Source organism: Aedes aegypti, chromosome 1 (genome assembly GCF_002204515.2).
Source record: "Aedes aegypti strain LVP_AGWG chromosome 1, AaegL5.0 Primary Assembly, whole genome shotgun sequence".
NCBI lineage: Eukaryota > Metazoa > Arthropoda > Insecta > Diptera > Culicidae > Aedes > Aedes aegypti.
This window is the reverse complement of record NC_035107.1, coordinates 140,639,324-140,653,900: the sequence shown is the minus strand read 5'-3', so window position 1 is coordinate 140,653,900 and position 14,577 is coordinate 140,639,324. Positions and strand designations below refer to the sequence as shown.

The 14,577-nt window shown below is 36.8% G+C and overlaps 1 protein-coding gene across 1 annotated transcript; it reads left to right on the top strand.

The window, feature by feature from the left end:
* The first annotated feature begins 12,582 nt into the window (after positions 1 to 12,582).
* Positions 12,583 to 14,577, top strand: LOC5572862 (protein AAR2 homolog). The gene is made up of 2 exons (XM_001660571.2): positions 12,583 to 13,081; positions 13,793 to 14,577. Exons 1-2 carry the CDS (start codon positions 12,702 to 12,704, stop codon positions 14,553 to 14,555), a joined length of 1,143 nt encoding a protein of 380 aa, XP_001660621.2. The 5' UTR covers positions 12,583 to 12,701; the 3' UTR covers positions 14,556 to 14,577.

Genomic DNA, 14,577 nt, shown 5'->3' with positions numbered 1-14,577 from the left:
TGCAATCTACAAACAATAAACATTGTGTACATCAAAATGAGCAAAGTGTAAAGTGTAACTTATAGATAGCACGATAGAATAAAAGAAAACAGGGAAACAATGAAGAAGCTTATTACTTGTTCACAGCAAGAATACATTCTGGGTATGCTTTTAATCATGATGAGATCTCAATAATCGTGCTTTGTATACAAGAAAGACATCATTCAATGGCAATACTTTTCGCATTTTTAAGCACACATACTCAACCGGCTTAACCGAAATGTCCTACAAACAGCTGTGAATTCTGAATGTTATTAGGATCCATGAACACTTCTTAACTAAACAATAAAACCAAGTATAAAACACCTTAAGCGGCTGATAAATCTAGCAGGAAGTATTTACATTTATACAATATTATATCACCAAATACTACATATACTAGTAAACTAATGTTAAAAATTGAAATATAGCAAATAAATCAAATTATTATTCAACAAAATTGTATTTTATTCTTTTTTATGTCGTTATTTGATTTACGTTGCCTTGAAAATGTGACTGTACTTACCTTGTACCTTCCCAAGTAACCACAAAGCTTTATATAAATACTTTATGTTTGCTCTATAGTGTGCTATCAGATTTTGTTTTAAAGTGACATAATCTTCAAGAGCTTTATAAAGCATAATTAAAGTGGGAAAGGGCCCCACAATAACCAAATTAATGCAATACTTGGTAAAGCAGTTTTAATGCACAAGCCCTACTAAAGCATTTATGTTTGTATTTTTAGGGTTCATACAATATACATAATATACATCTTACGCAAGTAACCATAAGCACTAATAATAAGCCCTTAATCAGCATCATAGATGCGTTCATGTATTATAATAGTACCACAAATGCTTACACACCTTGTAACAGCACTTCCGCTGCATAGAAACCCAATTACAGCACCATTAATACTTCTAAGTCTGATGCATACAGGCATTCAATAAGCACTATATTGGCTTTATATTCGAATACAGGGCATGTTTAAATGCCATCCAGTGTTTTGACAGATATACCACGTGCCTTGTGTTTGCATATAGTGGTAAGAGGGTGTCAAACATAAATCTTCTCACTACTACAATTGCAGGTTTTATGACGGGGAAAAGTGATGGTTTAAATTGGTCACTTTTCTTTCCAATACTATTCACCTTATGTGGCCGTAGGAGCAAAGGAGCAAGACTTCAACAACTCAACAATATAGGTGTCGCAGGTTCGAGACGCAAAATGAGGAATTTCATCATCATAAAACAAGGATCAAAATGTGGCAATTGCAAGTCCTCAAAAGGATGAAAACTACCAAAACGAATATGTCTGATACGGAGAAGTACTATCTGTATCATTTTATTACATTTTTTGCATACTATTAGAGGTTTCCGTTTTCATTCATTCATTTATTTACCTCGTGTACCAGTTGCTTGGCCGCATACGTGAAAGCTCTCTGGCTGCGTACGCGAAAGCACAATATATTCGCCATAAAAACCTGGCGAAAACAACTGACGTTTCTCACGTGGTCTTATATCAGCATTAGTGGTGCAGACAAGCACGGTTATATCTTGGCAGTATCCAGCTTTTTACGCTAGGCTGCTATAAATTTTGAATCACCCCCTTCTGGCATTTATTGCCCACACTATATTTTTTTATAGCCTAATCAAAGCAAGCTTTGTGGTTAAGTTTCAATGTTGACGATGAATTTGCTGTCAAACGTTTTCACTCTTGTTTTCCGGAATAGTATTTTGCAATTCTTTCATGCTTTTCTTCTATTTTTAGGCCAATAATCAAGCAATTTAAAGTAATCAACTGAGCCAAAAAGGAAGTACGAATGGACTCAATGGGCTAGTGTATCAGTATCTGCTTGAGTTCCAGTATTCCGCTCAAAAGCAAAATATGATGATTTTAAACAAAACGAAAGTGTAACATATTGCTGCACGCCTGGCAGAATCAATTTATTTAGGCTTATTGTACGAGTAGCGTGAAGTAAGATTTGTCGGTCTCGTATATCGAGGTGACAATTCTCGTGTCAAGTGAAGTGACTCTCCATTTGATTCGCGCGGCGAGTCGAGGCTCGCTTTACGAGACCGACATTTCTCACCCTCACTCGTAGAATATCCGATAAGCAAAATACGACATTACTGGCCATCAAGTAGCGCGCAATAATACGGTGCTTATTAACCATATACGTAGACTTAATACGACCAGTATTCCTTTACATCGGTTTGTTTCTATGTTTAAAACCGATTCAAAGTGATCGATCCTTAAATATTTTAAGATAGACCGTGCGTTTAATAGTGCTTATATCTATTAGAGCCAATATCGAATTACTAATATTATTCCACTATTATTTCAACTTTGCCAACAATTTGTTTTGTGTCGATGAAGCTCAATCCTCCCAAAATCTTTTATTCCGATACCAAACCAAAGTTACGGTACAAAAAGTATGCACTGGGTGGCTGTATCAACAAACGATGTCTATCTCCAGGAATTCTAATGTAGCACCGGTGATTTGTCATATTTTAGATGTCCAGTGAATGAACGCAAGGAGGGTACCTAAAATCATATAAATAGAGCGTAATTAAATAAAATATAGTCAAGTTATAAATATAAATGAAAATACGTAAAAATCTGAAATGTGTGAAAATTCTTGACACTTGAATCAATAAATGCGAATCACTGCCTACTAAGACTGAACTATAAAAACTGTTGCCAAGGAATGTCAAAACAGAATCACCCCTTGTTGTTTTATAGCCAGCGTAAAAAGCTGGATAATGGCACGCTATTTCGCCTTTTCTGGCATTATAATAGCATTATACAGCCATTCCATGAAAAACCGATCTAGTGGGTCTCCGAATTCCGTGAAAATTTGCTATTTTGTTCCTTATCCGAAATAAGGATACACGTATTTTTGGATTTTTTGATTAGGGTGACCATTTCCGAAATAGGGTGACCAGAAAAATCGCGATTTTGCAAAATTTTTATTTTAAAAAAAAATTATAACTTTTGAACCGTTCGACCGATTTCCAATCTTTTTGGACGAAATGAAGGCTGTTACTCACAATTTATCAGTTTTTGAATGCAAACTCGTAGTTATTGCTGTGATTTGTGTTGTAAGGGTGGTTGTGGTAGGGTGACCATTTCCTGGAGATTCAAAATCAGGACATTTTACAATTTTCAATTTTATTTTAGTAAGTTCCATTTCGTCTCAAATTCCGAACAGCAAAGATTTCAAAAGCTTTTTTTCATCATATTATTGTTAAGGATTTGTAATGTAAAGAAATTGGTCATCCTATGGAGAAAATTGAATTAATTTCTTTAAAAATCACTGTTCAAAGATAAGTGTTTGGAATATTTGGAATTTAGAAAAAAAAAAATGTTTTCATTTTCATGTTTAAGGCTGTTTTCTGTTATATAACCCATGATAGAGAAATTTGTTTTTTATTAAAGTAAAAATATACTAGTATTATTGATCGTAATTCCTAATCTTAAATTTATTTATCGTATTTTTTGAAAGATCTCATGGTACATCCAATTAGCGGGTATGTGCAGATATGCATAGCCTTTGTTAAGACAACAATCTGTAACTTTTTCGAAAATACTTGGGTGTTTCAACTACGCAAGTATCGTATAATTCGCCAAAGATTCACAATGGTTTGACTCGATCTTTGGTAATAAATTTATTAAGATTATTGCACAGACAAACAGACGTAACACTTGGAACAAATCACGATCACGAAAATCATAGTCGAAAGAACATCTACGCCCAATGCTAAAATCACTGTGCTTGGCCGATGGGCCAACAGATGGCGGTAATGTGTAAACGTCAAACGCGATCAAAAACGATGCGGTTGGTGGATTGTCCACCTACAATATATTCGAATCGACCGTTGAAAAGGTGGTCGATGGACAATGGTAAGAGTGTGACGTCTGTTTGTCTGTGATTACTGTTTGTAGTATGCCAAAATCCACAGAAAGAATCCTCCTTGCCAAACTGTACTTAAAATTTAATCAACGATCCTGCCAGAAAAACACCAACAGAAATTCTTTAACAATTTGCCAAGGGTCTCAAAATATCCATTCAGATATCCAAAGAGATCCTGCAACAATCTCGTCAGCAATTTGCCGATAATTTTCAACGGAAGTGATTTAGTATCTGATCAAGATCTGGCTAGAAATTTCTTGAGAACGTCAGAAAATTGTTAGGAATTTGTTTAGTTTTTGAGAGAAATCTAACAGAGATCTTATGATTATGAGAAGCATTTGTGTGAAATCTCTCCTAAAATTCATAGTAAGCTATGAGGAGTGTAAAATGTTAGGCAGTCGTGCATCCCCTGGTAAAATTTAGTAGTTTCGGCCGTAGTTTCTATTATTTCAGCATTCTTGAATATTCTATGATGATAGCAATAGTACGAGCTCTGCCATTCGGTACCTTCTTGAGTTCCAAAAAGATCGTATTCAAATGAGGGCATTCCTTGCAATGCATTAAAATCTCGCGTTTAGTATCATAAGGGCGTAACTGCAGTGATCGATTTCTCTTCATCGATTTTCTCTTGACCTTATTACTTGGCCGGGCGACTGTTCTCGACTGCTATTTTTGACTCAGTAGAAAGTATTTACCGTCCTCCACCGTACTGAACCGTAAAATGTTTTGAAAATCGATTGAATTTCGTGTAATAATGCAAAGAGAAAATCGATGAAGAGAAATCGATCACTGCAAATACGTCTGTATGATACTCAACGCGAGAAATGTTAAACGATGATAAGAAAAATTGTAATCACAGACAAACAGACGTCACACTCTCATCATTGTCCATCGGCCACCTTTTTAACGGTCGATTCAAAAATATGGTAGGTGGCCAATCCGCCACCCGCAGCGCTCGCATCGTTTTTGTTCGCGTTTGATGTTTACACACTACCGCCATCTGTTGGCCCGTCGGCCAATTACACTAATTCTAGCATTGGGCGTACATGTCTTCGTGACTATGATTTGGATCGAGATTTGTTCTAAGTGTTACGTCTGTTTGTCTGTGTTGTAATGTTCTCATGATTGCTAAAACTAATGGTAAACTTCGATTATTAGAAGTTTTGAAGATCTCTTCCATTCTGATAGCATAAGCTATAAAAGCTTTTTTTTAATTTGAAATTCTTTAACACTTCATGGTTCAGCAAGTAGAAAAAGCAGGACAAAACTTAAAATCTGAAAAATAAATCAGGACACTTCAATAGAACCTCAAAATCAGGACATGTCCTGCTAAATCAGGACCAAAGACAAATTAAAGACCCCCATGTCCCTTGCAGTTGCTCAAAATTTTATGGCTCATAAGGTAATCTAGAATGCCGTTCAAAGTGTACTGCGATCTGTCAAACTTGGGTACCTTTTGCACTACCGAGGGACCAAATGCAGTACTAGAACTCGTACCCAATCTGAGCCCGAGTGTGACGGACCTGTCAGGACGGATGGTAACCCTATGTAAAATACCACTCACTACCGAATCACTTCTTCTTCACGCACCGCGTTGTTGTTTACTGGCTTTTCGGTGCCCGTTCTAAAACTCACTTTTAATGGTATTTCTACTCACTGTAGCCACTCAAAAATCTGATGCGATGCTTCAAACAGTTTAATTTTTCTCGCGCCGTGCTCCTGGGAGCAATAAAGTACTTAAATTCATCGATTTGTGCTCGAAAAACAACACCGGATCGCGAAGTCACTGCGCCAACATTGCTGGACAAACATTTGAAAAGGGCCCAAGAGGTCTTGAGCCTTTTTTTAGAAACGTTGCTGTTGAGCCCTTTTCAGCCCGCCCACGCAAACTAACACCACTATCAGAAAGATTGGTGTTAGTTCTTCCTGATAGTGGTATTGGTGAGCGGGATCGAGTTGAATGGACTTATCCACGGTCTTCTTTTATTGTCAATTTTCTTTTTCTTTTCCGCATTAAATGCGGGCCGTGTTTACATAAAATGACATCCGGATCAACATCTAGTGAAGGAATGTTCACCGGAAGAACATTGAGTGGATGAATGTACAGCGAAATCGTTCATTTTTTGTAAACACGGCCCGCAGTAAAGGTTTTCTTATCGCTGGAAGTTGCAGCGTGACGTCATCGTAAATTAGTTGTCGATGTGCCCTTTTGAAATGTTTGTCCAGATTGTTTATGAATTGGATGCACAGCTCCCACTGATTGGAAGTGATGCCAGTTTTTATGTTAGGAATTAAAATTGTTTGAATATTCATACACTTGCTACAACCACGTAATTTACAATTTCATAACACTCAAAAGGTGTACAATGTCACAAGTGTTGCAAAACATTTTTATGCGTGAGAGAAACAATGTACGACGCAACCCAAGAAACAATTGTAGGCGATTAATAAACTTGCCTGCTTAACTATAGCTTTATAGCAGCCGTGGTAGTTGAACAAAAGCGTAAGTTGTATAAAATGATGATCAAATGTTGCATATATTCTTAGCAGCGCTTTAGTTCCTCACTTTCATGACATTTTAATAGTAAGTAGAACTAAAGTTGAAGCAACGTTGGTTGATAATTTAGTTTGGTTGTGTAAAAGCCTCTCTGTTATAATTGAAGATGAGTTGTTTCTATAGATCCGGACTCTGTTGTTCCATATGCGCCATACAATTGAATAACAAGCTTTAACAATTTTTAGAAGCACTTGTTTCGTCACTTTTTCAACAATACTTCAATGGGTCGAAACGGCAGTGATGATATATTTACTTTGAGAAGCTTTGAATTCAACTTTTCAACCACCCGTAATATAAAAGTTCTAAAACACAGTTGTAGGCTCATCGTTATCACAAATATTGTTCAACTTACCAAGAAACAATTTCTCGCTTGAGAAAAGTTTCTGAGAGCTATTGGTTGTTTAATGATTGTCTTAGTAAACATAAAACTGTTATTCAAGCTTCAATCGCCCAGAAATGGAGAATCTATTCAATAATAAACCATTTGATTAACGTAATAAAGTAGATGTCTATTCAATGATCTTACATCGGCTGTTAAACATTAATAACATTTTGAATAGACTCTACAATGTGTATTCAACAATAACACAACCAGTTATCCATCGAACATTCAGAAATGCTTGTTCAGCGTTTGTCTAACAGGGATTTATAACGAGTAATAACTAAATCGTGGAAGAAAAGTTGAAGAAGTCCTTATTACTTATAATCACCATCATTCCAAAAATAGCCTTTATACAGTGTTAATTCAATAACATATTTTCATAAGGTGATTATTCATCTTCTATTGAACTGTAATAAAGCTTGCGCAATAATGTTCAACAATGATGTTTACATACACCGAAGGCAAGCAAAATACGTAGACAATGTTTAAACAACATACGTACGATAAACTGTTCGATTATCTTATTATCTTTAAATACTGCTCTTAACCTGCTGATCTATATATGCTTGGTTGGAGCAGTGGAGATGCATGCGCCTGTAAATCGGAAGGTCCTGAATTCGAGCCCCGACATCGCAACAATGTTTGATTAATTGAAATTTAATAATGAAGCATCAAATTCCTAGGCATCCAGATACGAGTATTAAATAAAGTGCGCAATCAACCATCAATGTTTTTACTGTTTCCATTATAAAGTAAATGTTGAAGAAACATCAAACAAACCTCTTTTTGTACGTTTATACAATTAATTCTATAAATAAATATGATGTCTAATTCAGTTGAACAAAACACTTAAACAAACTGTGTTCAGCATGTGTTGTTGTTGAACGAATGCTGAACAAATTCTACTGTTTTGTAATAATGTACAACTTTTCTTCGACAATTTAGAAATAACACGTCATGAAATCCTGTCAAACAAACGTCTAATAAGAATTTCTGGATGTTCGCTGTATACCTGGTGGAAAAAATGTTGAATAAACATTATAAAGTTTATTTATATTGTTACTAGCAGTGCTGGGAATGGTAATAGTAGTAGGCTTGAATTTTCGCGAAAATCACGTGGCTCTCCAGTACAGTAGTTCAAAAACGTGAATCTCATCAAGTAGCCTATGTTGGGTGCACGAATTTTCTAAATCATGAGTGTCATTGAAGGCTCTAAATGCGGGAAATGCAGCGGGAAATAGAACATTTTTCTACAGTTATTTTGGGTTGCCCTTAGCAACGGGTGTTTTGCTATTTTCAAGGCTTTTGCCTACAGCAGCGATGGGCGTGAGTTTCACTGGCTTCGCTGACTGTGATTGGCTTTGCTTGGCTACTGTAGAGTGAATTTCAAGATTTTTCCCAACCCTGGTTACTACTGTTGAACAGCCGAGGTAAGGTCATTGAATAAACATGTACTAGATTACGTTAATAAAATGGTTGTTGTTGAATAGATTCTCCATTTCTGGGCGAATAAGGCTTGAATAATAGTTTAGTTAAAAGTCAATAATTAGGCAACTAACAGCTTAATAAAACAGCTCTGAGAAACTTTTCTCAAAGCAAAAATTGTTTCTTGGGAATTCAATAGAAAAAATGAACATTAGATATTATACAGTACAATTGACTGCAGTCACATCTACATGTAGAATTCAAATGCATACTGATGGCAACTTTCTCCGTCTGTGAGAAGCGAGGAAAAAACTGCCAAAAAACAACACACGCATGGTGTGAAAAATGCTTATAATTTTGGTCAAAAAACATGTTTTCACTACCAAATGAAATAAATTGTGATTTTGAGCTTTTATGAAGTTGTTGATGAATCCATATCGACAATAATACCTTTGTATGAAACGTGTGCAAGTAATACTGCTCACATGATTCTGTGGGTGGAGGTATGCATGGAACATGGTGATTTATTTTTGGCCGACGCACATAACATTGTGCTCCACGTTGTTGGGTGGCTCGAGAGGGTGCTTTAGCTGGTGGCTCGAGTGGGGGGCAAAATTATGTGTACGTGCTCAATGAACTTTCACCACAGACAAACAGATGTAACACTTAGAACAAATCTCGATCAAAAAAAAAAAAAAAAAAAAAGGTGGTCGATGGACTATGATGAGAGTGTGACGTCTGTTTGTCTGTGCTTTCACCTTAATATTATTTTCGCAATTCTTTCTTCCGACTTTCGCCCTAAGGGACCAGCCCACCAACGTCTGCCGTATTTCACACGCTTAATAATATTCGCATCTTTATACACTTGATACTGTTGCTGGGAGGGAGGCACCGATACAACACACAAAATATGACACAAAATTATTTCGAACTGCAAGAAAACTCCAGTTTGCCAACTACAATCAAGACAGACTTGATTTTCTTTTGTTGATCGCTAGTTTTCTTTTGTTGTGTTCCTTCGATCGTTCTGGGCCAGGCCCATGGCACGGGACGACATTTAGCGTAGTCAACATCTTCATGTGTTTACCCATTTTCGGGTAATTTGAATCGAGAGTGCAATCAGAATGCGAAGTTTTGTTTAATGTTTATGATCCATAATCGAGCAAGAGTCACAATCAAATCACTGATTGCTTGCTTGGAGGCTTGCAGGATGCCTTTTAATTTTTGCTCTCCTTCCAAAACCATCGAAATGTTGAATGTGCTTCAACTTGTTGGCACATTATTAGCTGATTTAACAATATCAAAAATTGATAATCAAACCATAGCAAACAATTAAACAAAACAACGGTCTTTATTTTCACAGTTCTTACAACTGACAGTGGGCGATATTCACTTATCGCCCGGGACATCCTGGCTACGAAGGACACTGTGTATCGATATATGGTAGTCATGGGCCTGTTCTGGGCAAACATGAAAAAATGGCCAAAGTTTTCTATGCATTTCATTTTCGTTTTTATTGGAAAAAGTAAAATAATGCGTATTAAATTCAATTAGAATAAAAGGTGCTATTGTGACATTACTTTTGAATAAGCATGAGTAGCTTTTCAATCGATTTTTTGTTATATTTGATAAAATGCAAAAATATGTTTTAATTGATTGCGCGCTTTTATCATGTTTGTCCATTGTTTTAGATCTGGGCTCACAGTGACAGTTCGTGACAGCAGAATCTCGGCTCACCTTGACGTACATAAATTTCGTATCGGTTTCTCCCTCCCAGGAGTAATGTAGTGTCAGCCCCCTGGTAGGATGTGTTTGAGAGTAGTGTTGACAATCCCCTGTATGAAAGATGACAATCAATAGAGAGTGAGTGTGTATTAGCCGACGAAGCATAATTGCTAATGTGTATGTAATTGATCATGTAATGTTTGTTTTGTAAAAAAACATTAGTCCGTACTAGTCTGTTGACCCGAATAGACGATTGAAGAAAAAACCCGTGTTGCACTTTTCTTCGTAATATCACGCGAATTCCGGGACGTTTTGTTGTTCAGTCGATAACCGCTGCGCCTGGGTTTCCATCAGTTACACCTAAGGCTTTCCGGACTGTCTCTTTTAATGTCCACGTAGAGAGCCACCGGAACGATCAATGTATTATGCAGGGCGAAATTTGTTGCCTTTTGCTAGTTGCGGGACCTATGCTGGTTACGTAGTCCTTCTTCTTACCGGCAGATTAAATTTTTAACCACAAAGAAATATTTAAACAGCGATAACTTTTTTATTCTTCGATTTTTCTTTTTTAAGAATATGTGTCGGTATTGATCATTGGGATTCTGGTTCTGGAAATATTTCTTGGGGACCGACGTTTTGCCATCTATATTGTTTTAATATTGTATATTTTATCCGGGTGGGTTTCGACGAGACGACGATCTGCCAAAGTTATTATAGTACATGGCGTTATGTTTTATTCAGTAGGTCATCAATCAATGACGATTACCAGCCTTAATCTTGAGTTAAGCTGACCATAAGCTAACAGTATAAAAACAGGACAAATGAAGAACGAAAATGAAACAACTCAAATAACCATGACGCTCTGTATCCCTGATTATTTAATGAGGTTATAGTACGTTAAGACAACCGTTAAAGTACTTTTTAAATTGGAAATAGACATTTATACGAGTGAACCTATCAAAACATCAATAAAGCAATCAAGAATTGATAATATAGCCTAAGTGCATCAGTATTGTGATTATACATTTGTAATGCCGAGTTCATGCCAGACAGCTCTGTGGAAGATTGTTGAATAGAGGCAATGTTACATTCAAAATGTTGTTATGTGATAGATTACGTGCAATAATATAATGCTTGTGGTTACTTGGGAATTCAAAAGCCACATAATCTGCAAAATTTCTCGCGATGCAAAACGACCACACGGTGTTGAAGTTTCGATTATTACCGAAGTTACATGCTCATCTGATCTTTTTCGATTAGGATAGGTATCTCGACAAAATTTTTAAATTCACAGATATTCTTTCAAGAAAAGGCTAAAATTTTCTTTACACAGAATTGTAAATTTGCAAATTTTGAAATTTAATCTGCCTCATACACAATGTATAGGAAACTTATCGTCGCCAGAATTTGTTTAGCCATCAAACCAGAGCAGGCTCCTAAGAGAAATTTACACAAAAATTATTTTATTACGATGATTTTTAACGTGAATCCATCTGAGATTTTGAGGTAAAACCTTGTTGAAATAATCCATGATTGACCTCAAAATGCTATAAACTGCATGTGAATCATACTTATTTAAGTGATTGCTGATAATAAAGAAGGATCAAAATTCTATATGATGATATAAAAAAGCTTTTCAATAAATATTTTTTAAGTTTTTAGCCTTCCAAAATGTCAGTTCTTATTTTAACACCGACGCCAATTTTGGAAAATTTTTAAGATGAATGTTACTTTTTCATTAACAAAATATTGAACATATTTTAGTAAAATTATCATCATTCTAATCATTTTCTAATATTAAGTGTTATGAAGAAATACATTTCTGAAAATCGGTCGAAAATTGGCAAATACGGTCATTCTTAAAAATACGGGACAAATTGAGCATTTTCAATAAAACGACGGGACAGTCAATCGAAGTTGTGAAAACGGTGCTGTCCCGTTAAATACGGGACGTATGGTCAGCCAATCTTGAGTGTGTCTTCCCCAGGCCCATGGCACGGGACGACATTTAGCGTAGTCAACATCTTCATGTGTTTACCCATTTTCGGGTAATTTGAATCGAGAGTGCAATCAGAATGCGAAGTTTTGTTTAATGTTTATGATCCATAATCGAGCAAGAGTCACAATCAAATCACTGATTGCTTGCTTGGAGGCTTGCAGGATGCCTTTTAATTTTTGCTCTCCTTCCAAAACCATCGAAATGTTGAATGTGCTTCAACTTGTTGGCACATTATTAGCTGATTTAACAATATCAAAAATTGATAATCAAACCATAGCAAACAATTAAACAAAACAACGGTCTTTATTTTCACAGTTCTTACAACTGACAGTGGGCGATATTCACTTATCGCCCGGGACATCCTGGCTACGAAGGACACTGTGTATCGATATATGGTAGTCATGGGCCTGGTCTTCCCTATCACCAAAGGAAATGGTAGTAATCGAACCGTTTTTGATCAATTTTGTCCAGTCGGCGTTCGGGGATCACTTTCAACGAGCCGCTAGATTAGCGTGCATATTTGTGAACGCACTCCAAGTTTGACGTTTACTTGTTTTAAGAGCACTTTGTTTTGCAAACACAAGTTGCATCGAAGAAAGTACGTTTTACCGTGAGATGCAAAACTTTTTGAATCAAATTTTTAAGTTTTAATAAGTTATAAGTCGAGATTACCCTAACAATGGAAAGTATATCCAGCGTTTCTCTGATGGCATCAATGACTCCTGACACGGCATTGAAACTGTTCGAGAATGGTGCAGTTCTGATCATTGCCGGCGTCCCACCGGGAACTGAGTTCGGAATTGATCAGTGGTCGTTTTTGGTCGGTGAGAATTTCCGCGGTGTTAAAATGATCCCGGAAGGGGTTCACTTTGTGTACTGTGCATCCCAGGGTCCGTATGGGGACGTTGCACCTCGTGTGGGCTTTGTGCACTATTTCCGGCGCGGCGAAATAATAGTCCGAGAATGGGACAACGAGAAAGAGGAACTGAAGCCACGGGTTCACGACGACGTGGAAGGGGAAATTGGTAGAATACGGGAGAATCTGAAGAATCTTGATAGGTAAGAGATCTGAAATTTGTAGTAATTGTAATTTATTTAGTAGCATCGACATCCTGGCAGTTTCACCATTTTTCAGGTCAAGGAATAAACAATTTATTGTTAATAGAGATTTGTTAAAACTCAAGTTATGTCTGATGTTTTGTAAAAATTTCATTCCAATCGGTCCATAAATGACTGAGATCTAACCTTTGAGTTAAAAAAATAGGTTGATGGTAAGTATTTCCCTTATTTCATACTAAAGCATAGTAGCATACATAGTTTAAACAAGATTATATGCGTGTTGCCATTGTGCCGATTTTCATATGTGTTGTTATTTTAATACGATTTATAGTTTTTCAACAATGATAATGATCTTTGAACATAACTATTATGGTTCCATGTTCCATAATTGAAAATACAGAAAATGAATCCTGATGGTCGAAATCGTGTTTTACCTTAATTAATACTTAAGCCACTAGTGCGATTATAGGGGAATGTCCATTAAGGGAACACCAACCCTAATTGAAAAAATCATTCAAAAATTAAAAAAAAAAAAAAACTCGCGGAAACGCATCAATGTGTGAAAAAAAAAATACATATCAGTCCACGAACAAAAAAGTTAGAGCCCTTCAAAGTGCTTTGGGGTCATATTGACCCCAATCACAGACAAAGGGTTAAGTTTATACCCTGCTGAATCATATAAATGATATGATATATAATATTCAATTGCAGATACTTGGCACCATACGACTATGACGGACTTGCAAAATGGAAGAATCTAACCGGAAATATTACAGCGGAAACGGTTCAAAGGCATTCTCCCGATTGTGGAGTGATTCGTAATACTGTAGAACTGATGTCGTGCCCTGATGAAGATCGTCCGAGAGGAGATTCTCCATTGTCGATTGCTAACTCATCGAGATTGTCTAAAATCCGTTCCCTGATGAACGAAGAGGAGCTGCTGCCCAATCTCAAGACGGTTCCAGGTTCGGCTCCCCACTTTACGACACTTCCCCCGCGCTGTCCGAAAGATGCCAGCCCTGCTGATATTTCACTGCATCATATGGATTCTATAGCAGCTATCGATCTGTTGTTTGAAAATGGCCAAACGGAAGCCATATTCGAAGAAATTCAGTTTTCCTTCATCTTATTTTTATGCGGGCATTCCGTTGAGTCGCTCAACCATTGGAGGAAAATTCTACTGCTTTTGAGTAATTCAGAAAAGGCGATAGAAAAGTATCGCAGCTTCTACCGTAATTATCTGACCGCGCTTCAGTACCAGTTACCCGAGTTGCCAGTGGAGCTGATGGAACAAACGGAGTCCAACATGGTCTATCAGGATGTGAGAAGATTGCTTCTGAACAGCTATCAAGCGGGTATCACTTCGGCAGCTGAAAGCCTGGAGAAAAGCTTGAGAGGTACGTTGCTTTGGAGGTTTGAGAATTTGTTCGAGGAAGACCCAGAAGACTTACCAACTGTCGTGGATGTAGATTGAATAAATCGACATATAACATAAA

Excerpts from the sequence above, each read along its gene's own strand:
- LOC5572862 (XM_001660571.2), top strand. The coding sequence starts at position 12,702 with ATGGAAAGTATATCCAGCGTTTCTCTGATGGCATCAATGACTCCTGAC. Across the intron at positions 13,082-13,792 it reads AATCTGAAGAATCTTGATAG|ATACTTGGCACCATACGACT; the intron begins GTAAGAGATCTG and ends ATTCAATTGCAG.